Consider the following 17,475-nt stretch of genomic DNA (forward strand, 5'->3'; position numbering starts at 1 on the left):
TCAATAACTGATATAACAGAAAAGTTGTATCAATAACTGATATAACAAGTAGACAGAAAACCAGTAAAGATATAGAAGATTTGAACAATTATCAATTCATTCTACCTGACATTTACAGAACATTCAACCCAACAACAGCAGAATACACTTTCTCTTGAATTGCACACAAAATATTTACCAAGATAGACCATATTCTGGTACATGAAGGAAGTCTAAGTAAATTTTAAAGGCCTCACATCATTCCAACTATGCTCTGACACACTAGAGTTAAATTTGAAGTCAATCCAGAAAGATATCTCGAAAATCCCTAAATATTTTGAAACTCAACAACACAGCTCCAAATAACTTAGGGTCAAAGAAGAAACCAAAATGGAAATTAGAAAGTGTTTTTAAGTGAATGAAAATGAAAAACAACATATCCAAATTAGGAAGACACTTCTATTGTTAGAAGGAATTTACCCCATTAAATGCCTGTATCAGAAAACAACAGAGGGTCTCCAATCAGTTACCTCGGCTTCCACTTTAACAAACTAGAAAAAGATGAGCAAATTAAAGACTAACTAGCAGAAAGGAAATAATGAATATAAAATCAGAAATCAAGGAAATATAAAATTTAAAGAACAATAGAGAAAAATCAATACCATCTAAAGTGGATTCTTTAAGATCAATAAAATTCATATTTCTCTAGCATGACTGATCAGCAAAGAGCGAAGACACAAATTTCCCGTGTCAGGAACAAAAGAGGTAGTAACCTCACTACTGCTGCTAAGTCACTTCAGTCATGTCCGACTCTGTGTGACCCCATAGACGGCAGGCCACCAGGCTCCCCCATCCCTGGGATTCTCCAGGCAGGAACACTGGAGTGGGTTTCCATTTCCTTCTCCAGTGCATGAAAGTGCAAAGTGAAAGTGAAGCCACTGAGTCGTGTCCAACTCTCAGCGACCCCATGGACTGCAGCCTACCAGGCTCCTCCATCCATGGGATTTTCCAGGCAAGAGTACTGGAGTGGGATGCCATTGCCTTCTCCAACCTCACTACAGTTTCTACAAATAAAAAAGGGATAATAAAGAAACATGATGCCAGGAGGTTAGCACAACTTGGAAGAATGAACACATTTCTCGACAGATACAAAGTACCAGAGCTCCCTCAAGAAGTAACAGATAATGTGACTAACCCTACATCCATTAAAGAAATAGAATCTGTAGTTAACAACCTTTCTACAGAGAAAGCAGTGTACTTAACCACACTGGTGAATTCTACCAAACTTTAAAGGAAGAAATAATATCAATTTTACACAAATTCTTCCTGAAAATCAAATAGGGGAGTGCATGCGTGCTAAGTCACTTCAGTCGTGTCCAACACTTTGCGACCTCATGGATGTAGCCCGCCAAGCTCCTCTGTCCTTGGTTTTCTCCAGGCAAGGATACTGGAGTAGGTTATCGTTTCCTCCTCCAGGGGATCTTCCTGACCCACGGACCGAACCCAGGTCTCTTACACCTCCTGCATTGGCAGGAGCGTTCTCTACCACTAATGCCACCTGGGAAGCCCCAGATAGCAGAGACTACATCCCAGTTAATTCTTTGAGACCAGGATTACCCTGATAGCAAAAACAAAGCTATTCCAAGAAAAAAGTTGAAGACCAATTATCCCTCATGAACAAACAGACAAAAGTTCTAAACAAAATACTAGTGAGTCATACTGGAAAATTATAGCTAGGAACATATTAAAAGGATTTTTATACCATGAATAACCTAATTAATGACTAAATAAATGAATTAATCCAAAGAATGCAGGGCTGGTTAACAAAAAATTCATCTATCATTATAATTCACCATATTAGAAGACTAAAAAGAAAAAGATTCTCTCAGTAGATGCAGACAAAGCATTTAACAAACTCCAAAATCCATTACTGATAAAAATGGTTGGCAAAATATAAATCAAAGGTAATATTCTCAGTTTGATAAAAAGTGTCTAAGAAAAACCTGCAGATAATAGCATTCTTAATAGAAAGAGACTAAAACTTTCCAAGATCAAAAACAAGACAAGGATGTTCACCCTTTCTATTCAACATTATATGGGAGGTTCTAGCCAGAGCAACAGGCAAGAAAAAGAAATAAAATGTATCCTGATTGGAAAGAAATGAGTTAAACTGTCTTTCTTGACAGATTACATGATTATATATATAGAAAATCTAACAGACGCCACACACAAAAAAAGCCAACTAGAACTAATAATTGAGTTTAGTAAGTTGTGGAATACTAGGTTCCTGGATCGAGATAATTGTATTTCTAAACTGTAGTGCCAAACAACTGGAAATTGAAATTTAAAAATACCTTTTACAGTAACATCAAAATATTAAATACTTACAGATAAATCTGACAAAAGATACATGCACTGAAAACTACAAAACATACCTGAGAAAAATTAACAAAGACTTGAAAAAATAGAGAGAAGTCTGATGCAGGAGAGCAAGGAAAACACCCAGGAACCACTGTCCTGACCCCAGCCTTGTCTCTGCTCATCCCAGCTCAACTTTACATCTAGCACTAACATAAAAGGTGATGAAGGTTTACAGAAAACATAAAATTTCAATTCAGGTTCTCCAGTGACTCTGGTACACTTGTGGCCAGAGTTATATTTTGTTTATATTTGTTACATTTTGTTTATCTCCAACTATCTCCAATAAAAATCCTTAATAGGAAAGATATAATACATTACTTTTCTTTAATCCTATTTTGTATTATGCAGGATCAAGCCACTGGCAGCGTGCAAGGGAAATTAGTTATTTTTAAAGCAAAATATCATCTGTTTTGCAACCTAATTATACAGACAGAAGAAGCTCAGATATTTCACGCGCTCTGCAGATTAAAGGGCAAAGACAGGGACCAATTTGGACTTTCAGACTCTAATAGTCCATTTGATGTAATGGAATAAAATTCGTAATGTGCATGTAGTAAAATGGAACACAGAGAACAAAAGCATAGTTTAGACTGTGCTAAAGAATAATATTATAAAATACCTGTAATTATACCTGCATGACTCAAAATGAGAGTCATATTTTAAACAATGTAAAATCAACTTTGCTTTATAACCACCAGAGTTTCAGTAGTCACAGAATTCTGAACTTCACACACAGTGCTGAATCCGGAATGGTACACAGTGAGTGGGCACAGGCCATCGGCTATTACCAAGAATTCCCATGGTTGGAGAGAAAGTAGTTCTAGAATCAATGAACAATAGGTGATAATTAACAGCAGGTAAGAAGCAGGTTCCTCATGGACTTTTCAGATTTTTGAGGTCAGAGCTGCAAGGTTTAGGAACATAACCCAGTCTGCCTTGAGACTGTTTATATTTGAATATGTATATTTCAAGTCTAGACTTTGACCAATTGAAATTACCCATGTGCCTTACTCTCCCACAGGAAGCAATCTACTAATTAACCCCACTCTCAAGTGATTCTTCCAACTCATGTTTATGGAGCCAGGATATGCTAAATTCTCCCTAAATCATTTAATTCCTACAATAATCCTAGAAGGCAAGAATTGGCTCTGTCTTATAGATGAGGAAACTGAGGTTCACAGATGTTAAACAAATCACTCAAGATCTCATAGAAAATTAAAACTCAATCTAAGATGAAAATCCAGAGCTAACTTTTACAGTTATAGTTTACTCTTTTAACTCACTTTCCCATGACTTAGTGGCTCCCAAACTTGGCTGCACATCAGAATCACCCTGGGGTATTTACAAAATATGGATGCCTGGCTCCTACTCCCAGGCTTTCTAATTTAACCAGTCTGGAGTATGGCATGGGCATTGGGATTCACCGGAAGGCGACACAGGTGATTCTCTTGTGCAGCAAAGTTTTGGAACAATGGCCTTGCCACCTGACCAGGTTAACCCAGGCCCTCCATCAGCTGTGTCAGGCACAATGTCTGATGCCCACAGCACATTGCAGGCTTGTGATGTGTGTTGACTGTTCCTCAGCTTGTCTTTGCACTTCTGCTCCAAAAACATGAACTGTACACTTATCAACAGGTCAGCTGGGTTTCCTCCTAAACCTAACTATGCCACTTGTACTTAATATTATAAATAAAAATAATAAAATATTATGTAAATCAATAAAATACATTTATGTAAAGAGTTAATATTTCTAAAACACTGAAATCAATGCTTTGGAAAGGTGTGATTAAAATGAGTTAGTTTTTTAAAAAAGATACTGACTTTGGTATGAATGAGAAATTACAGTGTGGAAAAAATTTCAAGAATCTAGAAAAAGTCTATACCCAGTTAGCTGTACAAGTGTCTCTTAAGTCCTTGAATTATTCAGAAGAAATTGAAAGGAAAAGCCAGACTATTATTGAGTGTGGTTTATAAAAGTCAGAATCTGAAGTTGAAAACTCATCTCAAAGAGAAAACCATGGCCCTGTATCAGAAGACCAATGAATAAACACACAATTGTATGTTTTAAGTTGAAAATGTTTATGACATGAATGTATCCTTTAATATGATTTTTCCTTTTTAACTTAACTTTCTCAGTTAACTGATCAATTCCTTCTGACTGTGTTGCATGAGACGGCTTCTCTGAACTCACACCACCTGCTTCCACAAAGGGTAAGAGGGTGGCCTTTCTGAGAATTTCCCTGGTGGCTCAGTGGGTAAAGAATCTGTCTGCAATGCAGGAGACTGCCTGCAATGCAGGAGACCCGAATTCAGTCCCTAGGTTGGGAAGATTCCCTGGAGGAGGGCATGGCAACCCAATCCAATATTCTTGCCTGGAGAATCCCATGGACAGAGGAGCCTGGCGGGCTGCAGTCCAAGGGATCACAGTCAGACACAACTCAACAACTAAACCACCGCTACCATCACCTCTTTATGAATCAGCTGAATGAGGTAAGGAAGAAATTCACTCACTGTTTAATACATAGCACACATGCCGTTTGGTGTGCCACGTAAGAACTGATGTGCAGGCACCTCACTGGGCTGCGGAGGACACTGTGCCAGGTGACAGGAGGCTCTGTCCCCAGGGAGCCTGTAGTCTGTTGAGAGGGCTGAGACAAGCCCAGAATGACTGAGACATAAGGCAGTGGCTTAACATCCCCTGAAATGCTATGGGACTTAGAGGAGAAAGATATTCCAGAGGGGGGAATCTGAAAGGCTTACGGGGAGGCAGCTCAAGGGAGAAGTGGGGTTCAGACACGGCTTTTATAAAATATTTATTTATTTGGCTACATTGGGTCTTAGGTGAGGCACATGGATCTTCACTGGGCCATGCGAGATCTTTTGTTGTAGTTTATGGACTCTCTAGGTGTGGCACACAGACTCAGCAGTTGAGGCTCATGGGCTTAGTTGCTGCGTTCTTAACCCTGGAATCTTAGTTCCCCAACCAGAGTTTGAACCCGAGTTCCCTGAATTGCAAGGCAGATTGCCACTGGACCATGAAGGAAGTCCCCAGACAAGGTTTTTTTTTTTTTTTAATCGATGTTATTGTTCCTCCCCTTCCTTTCCTTCCAAGAGGAGGCAGCCTTGACTCTAGTGGTAGAAGAGATTGAAAATAAAAGCACAAAAAGATGATTGATGGGAGTCCCAGTTGGTGAGGTCCCAGAAGAGGCAGAAGGGGGCAGGATGAAGAACAAAGAGATGGGAGGGAGCAGATCTATGGGAAAGGAGTGGGGGAAAGTGAGGCACACGGACAAGGAGGTTTGGATGCTAAGAGGACAGAAGCTGAGGCCATAGCCAGACTGACTTGTTCTTCTCCTTAAATAGGAGGCTGGTTATCCACTGAAAGAGATAGAGCAGGGGCCTCAGGCTCCAAAAGAAGATTGGAAACAGCTGCCCTGGTGGAGGCGGTGGGAGGCCAAGAGGCATCACTGTAGGAATCCCAGACTGCAGAGTCTGGAAAATTGTCTCCTGGCCCAAGATTTTAAAAATCATATTATAAAAATCTCAAACCATGGAACTGTCATTTCGCTGTTGACCAAGGAGACCATGAGAGCCTGCAGTGGCCCTCATGTGCGACCATCTTTGCTCCACAGGGCTTTGCAGTGATGGACAGCAGAGGCCCAGGTCTGCCTCTTTTAAAAGCAACATTTCCCAGATCCCTTTTTCCCACACTCGCCACCCAAATAACAGATCTCTAGAGTCCTATGGACCGCATAGCCCTGGATAGAACATCAACTGATTCAAGCCATTCCAAGATGCACAGGAAAGAGTGGCTGGTGGTCAAAAGGGAGCCAAGATTAAGGGAATAGTCTGATAAGACTTGTAAGCAGATGAGTGCAGGCAGAGAGTGTCCGTGTCCTCGTCCACTGGTTCATGCGCGCACACACACACAGATGGAGGCCTGTGTGCTGTACACAATTACACACACAGCCAGCCCAGCCTCCACTCAGTCTCCACACTTCTTCCCCTGGAGGTGATAAAGTGCATGAACAAATCAGAGACCTAGTGTCATTCTTAACCGTGGGTAGTAGTTGCTTGCAAACTGAGATTACTCATCAAAATGGTGCTTTTAAAGACCATCTTAATCAACAGAACTTGTAAAAATCTATATGGTGAACTTATTCCACTGAAGTATCACTAGTACCATTTGGCTCTGAACTTCTAATTCACTCATCTTTATGGGGAGCAACTCCTAACTGTTACAGTTTTAGGGTCTCTTCCTCAATAGTGCAGTTTCCAAGGGGAATCTCAAGCCTTTACAGAGGTAGCTTAGCAAAGCGGGGGAAGGCTCTGTGGTGGGTGAAGAATCAGCCTCACTAATTCTCCAACAATGTTTAAACCAGGAAACATTTTAAGCTTAACCTTGTGCTATCTGCAAAGCAGTGATATATCAACACAGAATTTTCTTTCTTATCTTGATTGGACATGTTGAAAACATTTTCGTCTGTCCACTCATGCGCATATGTGTATGTATGTGTGTGTTTATAAAATGCATATATGTGTATAAGATCCAGGTGCCTATGCACACATGGTGTGTTTAGTTCTTACAGCAGACAACTAATTTGAACTCTTCGGATCCATCATCTTCACTTCTAATGGCCAGTTACCAGCAGTTTGCTCTGCTCTGCTTCCCTGCAGGGTGACTAATTAATAAACTTTTCCTTAATTGAGTTCTGGCTCCCAGGTCCAAGGGGATTATTACTTATATATAAGTAAACAAAATTTCCATTTTAAACAACACTCCAAATCTCCTCATTATATTTTAAACAGATATAAATTCACTGAGGTCAAGCAAGCCGCAGGCTAGGAGGCTGTGTGCATTCTGGCCTAAATTCTCTTCCTCACAGGAAGCCAGGTGCTGTGGCAGGCAGGTGATGCCCCCAGATCCTTCAGGGCTTACCCCATCATCAGCCTCGATGCCTGCACTTTCTTTGTTCCCATCTACAGCCATGTTAGAAAGTAACTATCGAGATTCTGGAAGCCATTAATGGTATCTGCCTTTTCTTTAAACCTGAATTTATTATTTAAAAGCCATTCACTTCCACAATTTATAAATAGGAAGAAAATGAATTTGATGTTAAATATTTAATAAGTGCCCAGGATTGGTTAAGGGCTGACTTGGGTGGATGGTTGGGTTTAAGGAGTGTCCTGCTGTTGCTGCTGCTAAGTCGCTTTAGTCATGTGCGACTGTGTGTGACCCCACAGACAGCAGCCCACCAGGCTCCTTTGTCCCTGGGATTCTTCAGGCAAGAATACAGGAGTGGGTTGCCATTTCCTTCTCCTGCTGCTGCTAAGTCGCTTCGGTCGTGTCCGACTCTTAGCGACCCCATGGACTGCAGCCTACCAGGCTCCTCTATCCATGGGATTTTCCAGGCAAGAGTACTGGGGCGGGTTGCCATTGCCTTCTCCGTTCCTTCTCCTAGCCTACACTTTTTGGAAGTTGAATGCTAAGTTCTTAGAGTTGAAATAATTTAATCAACTGTTTGTTTGTTTTCAAGATTCCTCCCTACTTTCAGATTCCAGATTGAGAGCAGACCCATGAAAGGAAGTGAAAAACTGACAACAAAGTTGCTTTAACTTGGTTTGAAACCTAGAAGGAGGAGATTATCCTTCCTCCAGAGCTTTTTGGCTCAGAAACATGTGGAAGCTATTTGGCTCCAGATTCAGATCTTCAGTAAGTCACCCTTTGCTGACAGTACAAGAATCCACTGTAAGCTTTGATTACGATGATTACTGGCTGCTTAAAAGAATAAAATAAATTTTTTTTCAGACTCCCCACATTCATGCTGCTAAGATAGAACCCAGAAAAATCAGTGAGGTCAGGATCTAAAGCCAGCTCCCAGACTGTCAGGAGAACTGTGGATAAAGCTCTGTTAGAGAATTTAAAGGTCTGGATCATTTCATCCCTATCCTAATTCCTTGTCTCCTTCTCTTCTAGCAAGTTATTCTAAATGGAAATGCTATACATAATGTGAGCCCTCCACTGAAAATCAATCTCCCCTGAAAGGCTTGCATTCGAAAGATTTTGCTCATCCCCAGCCAGACCTGTATCACCATCACTGGCTGTCAAGAGTGATCTGATCAGCTGATGGACGACATATCTCCTCGGGTGCAAGTGAGGGCCAGTACTGGATTCCTGGGCAGCAGCCAGTGTAAGTAGCCAAGGCTGTGGGTCCAAGCCTGGGTTAGTGGAATTCTGGCCCCAGCAATGATATCTAGCAAGATTTTAGTCCTGGGACTACACAATCCCATAACAGGGGAGAAGGGCAGGGCACATCTCTGCAAGAAAAGTGAATGACTGATCCATGCGGCTACAAGGATGCATCTCAAATTCCCCGCAGCATGCTCAGTCACTCAGTCTTTTCCGACTCTTTTGCAGCCCCATGGGCTATGGCCCGCCAGGCTCCTCTGTCCATGAAATTCTCCAGGCACGAATACTGGAGTGGGTAGCCATTTCCTTCTCCAGGGGATCTTCCAAACCCAGGGATCGACCCCCATCTCTTGCGTCTCCTGCATTAGCAGGTGGATTCCTTACTGCTGAGCTATCTGGTAAGCCCCTCCAATGCATTATATTAAATAAAAGAAGCCAGACACAAAAGGGCCACACGTGGACCACATGATTCCATTTAGGTGATATTCTGGATGAAGGCAAGACTATAAGGACAAGAATCTGATCAGTGGTTGTCATGGGCTGGAGAGGGGCCTGATGGCTAGGGCTAGAGGGACTTTTCTGTACCCGTGGCTTTTTTCTCTATCTTGATAATGGTGGAGGTGGCTACACAACTGAATAGATTTGCCAACATTTACTTAACAATATAGAAAGTGGGTAATTTTTACTGAATTTAAATTATATCTCATTAACCTGAACTAAACAACAATTAAGGAAGAGGAACAATAACAGAAGACTGGACCAACAAAGGCATTGAGATGGGGGGAGGAGGGAGCTTCCACTTCCCTTAAGCAGAAAGGGGGAATAGAAGCCCCCCACAGCTGCCTCCAGGAGAACCAGTTTCCAACTCTTTGGGCAACAAGGAGCCCAAACCGGGGGGGGGGGGGCCCATCCGCAGGTCAAGGCTGCATGTCTTAATTCTAGGTTCTATGGAATTTGGTTGGTTGGTTGCCTCCCATTATAGTCAATTAGCTCCACAACTTCTAGACACCAGGCTAGACACCTAACTCAGGGCTTTTTTCTGTCTTTCTGGCATCCAGTTGGAGAGTGCTGGGGGCAACTGCCTGGGTTTTGAAAAGCCGTGTAGAAGGGGACAGAGAGCTGCTGCTACTTGGCCAGCCAAGTGTTGGGGGCCACACTTGCCTTAGAAAAGCCCAGTGAGGTCAATGGACTACTTTGCCCACAGCGCAGGGTCCCACCTGAGACACTCAACTGAATGCTGGCACTCAACTTCTGAGCATGGAGTATATACTATTCGGCAGACAAAGACTGGAGTGATGCAGTGCTGGTTTTGAAAACAGCCAAGAGTGGACCCTCTAAGTACTGAGTTGGGTTCCTGGCAGGGCAGCTTGCTCACAGAGCACATCCCAGGCATAGGTGTTTACAGAGAAATGTCACTGCTGGGCATTACCTGAGGGAGGGAGGCAGCCAGGATCTGGTTAGCTATTCAAAAGTCTGATTCACAGTCTATTTTAAAAACATGATTTTGTTTCTTCTGGGTTCATAGAGTGGATTCAAACTAATGATTAGTAACATGGCCAGGGTGCTTTGGTAGACACATTGGTCTTTCATGATGAGCACTTTTATGGTTTATGAACAAAAATGTACTATGAAGCGGTTGTTTTTCTTTACGAAAGTTTGTTTTCTTACGTTCCCATAGCAATCACACGTGTAAATTATCTTTACCAAGGGAGCCCTTTTCTCTTGGATGTTCGAAAGCAAAGGTCAGCCCAGACTGGTGAGATTGTCCTACATTTCTTTTTAAAAATTCATTTACTAGATACCTTCTTTTTGGCCGAGCCCCAAGGCATGTGAAATCTTGGTTCCCCCACCAGGGATCAAACTCCATGCTCCCTGCACTGGAAGTGCAGAGTCTTAACCACTGGACCACCAGGGAAGGGCTTAGCTCGTGTTGTGCTTTAAGAGGCCCCGGGCTGCCCTGGAGGAGAGCCTTCTCCCCAGGGAGGGCAAGGAGGAGCGGGGTCGAGGCGCACTCACTTCCCCCCTTGCCGCTCTTCTCCATGCGGTACTGGTAGATATGCAGCGTGAAGAGCATGTGCGAGTTGCGCAGGTCATCCTCGTCGCAGTCTTGCTGGTTGCCCCGCCGGGAGGCGATGGCCGCGTCCAGGAAGAAGGCAGCCTTCTCCGCGGTGGGTGCCCGCAGCTCGCTCTGGTTCTGCAGCTGCAAGACACAAGGAAAGGGCTGATGCTGCGGGCGAGAGGGCTCACCTGCCTCTCAGGCTGGCTGTCCCCGACTCTCCAAGGCTGATGTCCTTCTGGAACCAGGGACCATGCCCATGTGCAATTCTCAGCTTAGTTTATTCATATCTGAAAATTAACCCTAAGCATGCTTATTGGAGAAGAATATTTTTACCCATTTTACAATGGAAGTAGCATCTGTAAGCTGCTCTTGTTGTTTGGTTGCTAAGTCGTGTCTGCCCTTTTGTGACCCCATGGACTGCAGCCCACCAGGCTCTTCTGTCCGTGGGGTTTTCCAGGCAAGAATACTGGAGTGGGTTGCCATTTCCTCCTCCAGGGGATCTTCCTGACCCAAGGATTGAACCTGAATCTCCTGTATTGGCAGTGGATTCTTTACTGCTGAGCCACCAGGGAAGCCCAGAATCTCTAAGTAGCAGACGTGAAAAGCAAATGGTTTTATCTCAGTGTTCAGTGGGAGCAGGTGTCCTGCCCTGACCTCTGCAGAGCCCAGAAAACCCAACATCCTGGGCAATCCATGTACCTAAGGGAACATGTGGGATGTGACTGCATCTTAAGTTCAAAGATTAGACTGTACAGAAGCAGGTAATCCAGGGTACTGTATCTCAAAGAAGTGAGAAACCTTACTTGGCTTTAACTCAACTCTCTATTTTTCCAGCTATTTAATTAAAGTCAATTTTAGGCCACATTTACTAGAATAGTTCTAAAGAAGTAAATGTAAAAGACATGAAAAAAAAAAAAACCACCCCAATCTACTTGAATGTCTCATCTATATCATTTGTCTCATCTAAAGGGATATCTACTTTATCTTTAATTTCTAAATTATGTTCAAAGCATACTCATTAATTGATTAAAGAAGCATCGGGGGAATGTATCTAAATCCTATGAGATGCCTTGGCAATTATTTTGACAGTAAACCTGACTCAGAGCAATATTATCAGCATTTGACCTGCATTTCTTTATCAAGGGAGGGGAAGAAAAGGAAACGAATATTTCTGATTTGTTCAAAGAAATGATTTGTAGTATGAGCCTTAGGGTCAGTAGACATTTTGACAGTTTTGCTGACAAAGGTCCACAGAGTCAAAGCTATGTTTTTTCCAGTAGTCATGTATGGTTGTGAGAGTTGGACCACAAAGAAAGCTGAATGTTGAAGAATTGATGCTTTTCAACTGTGGTGTTGGAGAAGACTCTTGAGAGTCCCTTGGACTGCAAGGAGATCAAACCAGTCAATCCTAAAGAAATCAGTCCTGAATATTCATTGGAAGGACTGATGCTAAAGCTGAAGCCCAATACTTTGGCCAACTGATGTGAAGAACTGACTCATTAGAAAAGTCCTTGATGCTGGGAAAGATTGAAGGCAGGAGGAGAAGGGGACAATAGAGGATGAGACGGCTGGATAGCATCACTGACTCAATGGAATGAGTTGGAGCAAGCTCCAGGAGATAGTGAAGAACAGGGAAGCCCGGCATGCTATAGTTCATGGGGTCAAAAGAGTTGGACACGACTGAGTGACTGAACTGAACTGAACTGATTCTGACTCTAACTGCACCCATAATTCTGAACTGGGAGAGTTGATGTTTAGAACCTGAGGCCACCAAAATCCTCAAACTTCAAAGACAGGTTCTCTTGTGCTCATTGTTTTATACTTACTATGGCAGAAAAATAGCTCAAAGAATGTTTAATATTCTTCAGCAAGAAGGTAAAGAGGACGTGCGTCTTGTCCTCTTCTTCTTCAGTTCAGGTCAGTTCAGTCACTCAGTCGTGTCTGACTCTTTGCGACCCCATGAATCACAGCATGCCAGGCCTCCCTGTCCATCACCAACTCCCAGAGTTCACTCAGACTCACGTCCATCGAGTCAGTGATGCCATCCAGCCAGCTCATCCTCTGTCGTCCCCTTCTTCTCCTGCCCCCAGTCCCTCCCAGCTTCATTTAATCAGAGCTTTCACCTCTGTGGAACTCCATTATTGATGTTATAAAAGTGAATAGAGGTTATAGCATAGTTGAATGTCTAGGTGATGCTTATAGTGGGAACAGTGGGTAGGGTCACACCAACTCTGTCACAGGTGCTGTGTAGATGAGGTCCGAGCACGTCTTATGCTTCCAACTGGTAGTTCTCAAAGTGTAGTCCCCAGACCAACAACATCAGTATAACATAGAAACTTGTTACAAATGCGTATTTCAGGACTCTATCCCAGGCCTACTGAATCAGAAATTCTAGAGGTGGAGCCCAGCAGTCTGTGTTTTAACAAGTCTTCCAGGCAACTCTGATGAAGACTGAAGTTTGAGAACCACTGCATTAAGGTCTGTATGACCACTTAGCTTGCATTCTATTTAGGTTTCATATCCAAATAATATCTGATGAATCATTAAAACTATGAAGAGCCAATTTTAGTCAGACATGGTACAGACCTTTGGGCATTGCTGAGAACTAACCAAGCAATCACAAGTGACAGTCAGCAGAAACATCCAAGAGGGCTTCCTGGAAGGAGTGACATCTAGCTAATACACCCAAATAAGGAGTAAGCCAGATGAAGAGCAAGAGGAGAGGAGCATGCACTGTTCCATGCACAGGGAATAGAATTTGCAAAGGCCTAGGGTAAGAGGGAGGATGGTGGATGTCTTAGAGTCTTGCTCCTGAGAGTGCGGTCAGTCACTGGGAAGCTTGTTAGAAATGCATGATCAGGGGCCCAATCCCAGGCCTTCAGAACCAGAATCTGCATTTTAACGAGATCCTCAGGGATTCTTATGCACATTAAAGTTTGAGAGTCACTGCTTTCTGAGGTGATCTAAATGTAATTTAAGATGAGTGGCAAGGAGGGAAGTGGGAATATGTGATCCTGGAAGGTCACGTAAGGCTGTGTGAATCACGAGGATGCATAATGGAAGTAGGAGGATCTGAGATGCTGTAAGCAGGGCAAGAACATGGACAGGTATGAGTAGATGGGGGTACTAGAGGGTACCTTCACCTGAGAAAATAATCCCACTTGAGACGAGATAGGTATTATACTTATCAAAATGAACACATCTAAATGCAGGCATCTGATAAAACTAGAAACTAAAGCCTACTGCTAGAGACTGAAGGAAGTGATTCTTCTGGGTGTAAACCAGAGGCCTCCCAGGTCATTCCTGCATCTATCATCAAACAGCGAGGTAGAAACACTTTCAACAGGCAAGACATCCTGAAGAGGCCAACTGGAACTTCTCTTGGCTTAGCAATTATATCATGGTTCTAATTAGAAAGTGGTTATTAGTTTTTCCTACAGCACCACTAATCCGGCTGTAAACCAGTGCCAGAAACACAGTTTATAGAGCCATAAACAGTCCCAGTAATGGCTGGAGCTATTTGTGCAAAGCAGTAAATATTTCGGCTTGTTGTTAAACAAAAGAAAGATTGTACTTTTTTTTTTGGGGGGGGGGGAAAGGGGCGTAAAGAAAAGTGAATTCAATTTCCCCCGATTGCTACAACAATTGTGGTTCCTGCTCATTGTCAATTAGATTCAAGGTACAAATATTTAGGTTGGGCAAGCAGCTGGTCCTGCAGCTGCAGGCCATAAAGTTCCAGTCCACTTTAAAGTAAACACTTGCAAGCCTTCCCAGTTTACATGTTGAGTGAGTCACGAGGTGAAGTGCCCCAGCCGCTGAGGTAGGGATGAGCCACCCGGAGCCGACCAAGCCCCCGGAAGCAATCACCTGCGTGCCACAGATGGGATCCTCGCACAGGTACACGCCTGGGGACTGGCCATCCTGCAGGCTGCCCGTGGCCACCTCAGACAGCAGGTCCCGAAGGTTCTCTTCTTTACCCCACACCTCCACGGCTGAGATCCGCACCGAGAAACGTGCTCCCGTCTTTTCTTTCCGTTCGTTGATCAGCTTGAAGAGCCAAGAGATGGCACAGGGGATGATGCCCAGATTTTGCATGGAGTCGTCTTTGCCAATCATGGTGTAGGACTTTCCTGGGAGGGCAAGGGAAGAAAGAACAGCAGCTTGAGTGTCTGGACATCATTCTGCAGTCCCTGGAATAGATGCAAGGATGCAGGAGAAAGGCCTGGGGAGTGGGGAATGGGAAGAAAGGAAACGAAAAGGTGAAAACTATTCAACAACAACAACAAAAATGTGACAGCAACAACAAAGAAGACATTTCCAAGTACTATTGATGGAAGGGCTATAATAAAGAATGTGAGAACCCAGACTGATGTCAAGGTTAAATCACAACTGACCTCGAGGAAGATCCCACAACATTACAGGCTGTCCAGTTTCCGCACTGTTTTCCTCATGGTGCAACGGCTAGAGGTGTTTCATCACTGTTATAGGTCTTTTTATCACACCCCACAGATTCACTCCACATGCTTACACTTTGCATCCTTTCTCAAGTTAAATGCTGGGTATACTTTTATAGCATGAGCAAATTCCCTTTAAAATGTGGACCACTGCTTTGATCAGAGATCAAGAAGTGGTAGTGAGATGAAATGGGCTTTCCATCCTGGCCTAGAACTGGCTCCATTATAGCAAAGTTGCTGCTGGGAGCTCTGCCCAGGGCCATGTTTCGGAACGCCCCAAATTACTAACTTATCAAGCACGCCAGGTAAGACCTGGTGAGCAGAGGGCCATAGGTCAGGATTAAGAAGGCACTTCAGGAGGATTCAGTCATTAGGCCCTCACAGAGCTGTGGGGAGGCCTCCTTTCCCAGGTGCTTCAGCACAGGTGGGTTCTCGACCGCTGGGTGGTGGGAAGTAGGGGTGCTTCCAGACTGATCCCCCCAGATAGGGTCTAATGGGATCTAGGCTTTGCTTGGTGGCTGCTCCTCTGGCTTTATGTAGAATCCAAGAGGAAAGGGGGACCCTCTCTGCTCCCCAACAACCCCTGCTCAGGAAACGTAATTTTCCTGCTGGCTTTCTGGGCATGACCCTGACCCAGACCAACTGGGAACAACCCCATTACTCTTTGTTCATCTTCCGGACTTTAAGGCTTTACTAGATGACTGGGAATCCACTTAGGATAAACATCTACATTTCAGAAGCAGAAACAGTTATTCATGATTATTCGGTTCAGCACTGCAGGAAAACACCTTCCCCTTCATCTAAGGACAATACTGAAAAAAGGATGAAGTAATAGGGAATCCAGCAAGCAGCATGAAGAAGCAAAGTTCTCACTGACCCAGCTTGGCGTGGCCGAAACAGAACACACAGCCATCTGCCCCGTTGACCACAGACTGGATCACTTCTGCCACGGTTCCAGCACACACTTCCGCCTGGCAGACACAAGAGGAGACACAAGCTGTGAGTGGACCATTAACAATGGAAATTTGTGCCTGCTTTCCTCGGGCTCAGGGTCACAAAGCCTTGGCATTTTCAGATGGGTCAGCTCTAATGGAGTCCTGGAGGTTCTCAGAACCCTTCATACTTCCCAGTCCCTTGCATGCCTGAAAGTTACACTCATTACATGCAAACCACCCTTCTGCTAATCATACATTTCAGTCGCTGTCTCTGCAGACGAAGCAGGAACAGGCTGGAATGGGAATCCAGGGTGCCTTCACGGACCTTACACCCTTCTCTGATTTGCCATTCTGGCATCCTTGTACAAATATTTAAATTTTCCATTCACCCTCTGCTAACTAGATCCTTCCTTCCTTTCACACACACATGTGCGTGTGTGTGTGCGCACGCGTTTATGAAATAGATTAGGCTTTATTAGAGAGTAAAAGCTGATGTGCCATTTCAGGAAAAAGTGACCTTGAGACACATTATAGTTCTAATACAAGCAGGGGGTTAATGATGGATGTCTGCTTTGTCTTCCTAACTCCCTCCTCTTTCTCCGTCTCCATCCTTCCCTTTTCAAAACCAGGTTTTCTTTCTTTCTCTATAGATACACTCAACATATACACTATTAATCACCACCGGTCAGTATATTACAGTGGGTTTTCTTCAGCCTGTTATATGTCTCATCTCCAATGTGACTATTAAATCTTTAGACAGAGGCCAGGCTCTTGGTGACATTTGGTATTTCCCCATTAACACCCAATAATACAGCGCTCTGCAAATGAAAGGAAAGTACATTTCATGAACTGATTTGGGGATGTGGGAAATCCCTCTGGTTAGCATCCGAGGCTCCCACAGCAGCGAGAGGGCCAATCACTCGCCATGTGCTGCACCTTCTTTTCTGCCTCAGTATCGTGGCGGATCTGGAAGCAGTCGGAGGACGTGCAAACTGATAGCTCCACGGGCATCAGAGCAATGTGCCTCCTAGTGGGAATCTGAGAACTGCAGCCTCGGCAATGAATGCAGTTATTCAACTCAGGGTTGCAGCAACACAATGAACCTAAGTGTTCAAAAATCAATTTTCTCCCCTGAACTGAAACGGAAAAACCACACTCCCAACAGCTGTTAACTGTTCTGGTGGTCACCTCGGCAGCCCTGCTGGGGGCTCCCACTCAACGAAGGTGGTAGCTGGACAAGGCTGCGGTGGGGACCACAGGCTCTGTCTCACCCCCAGAGCCTAAGCAATGAGAGCCCAGTGCCAAACCCTGAGATGGAGGCAGTGGAAACTTGATGGAATTTGCTAACGTGCCTCTGCAGGACTGGGAGAAGTTATCAACAAATGAATCTTGCCTTCCTTGGATATGAAGTGAGATGGGATCTAGGAGGTTGAGAGC

At 43.9% G+C, this 17,475-nt stretch overlaps 1 protein-coding gene across 1 annotated transcript in view; it reads right to left on the minus strand.

Annotated features, from left to right (window-relative positions):
* The window catches only part of KIF26B (kinesin family member 26B), a 518,472-nt gene that overhangs the window by 78,133 nt on the left and 422,864 nt on the right, over positions 1 to 17,475 (minus strand). Inside the window, exons 7-9 of the mRNA XM_018060247.1 lie at positions 15,981 to 16,074; positions 14,517 to 14,779; positions 10,607 to 10,790 (exon numbers count right to left, since the gene is read on the minus strand). Coding sequence (XP_017915736.1) covers positions 10,607 to 10,790; positions 14,517 to 14,779; positions 15,981 to 16,074 — 541 coding nt within the window. The remainder of the gene's footprint in view (positions 1 to 10,606; positions 10,791 to 14,516; positions 14,780 to 15,980; positions 16,075 to 17,475) is intronic.

Source organism: Capra hircus, chromosome 16 (assembly GCF_001704415.2).
Source record: "Capra hircus breed San Clemente chromosome 16, ASM170441v1, whole genome shotgun sequence".
NCBI lineage: Eukaryota > Metazoa > Chordata > Mammalia > Artiodactyla > Bovidae > Capra > Capra hircus.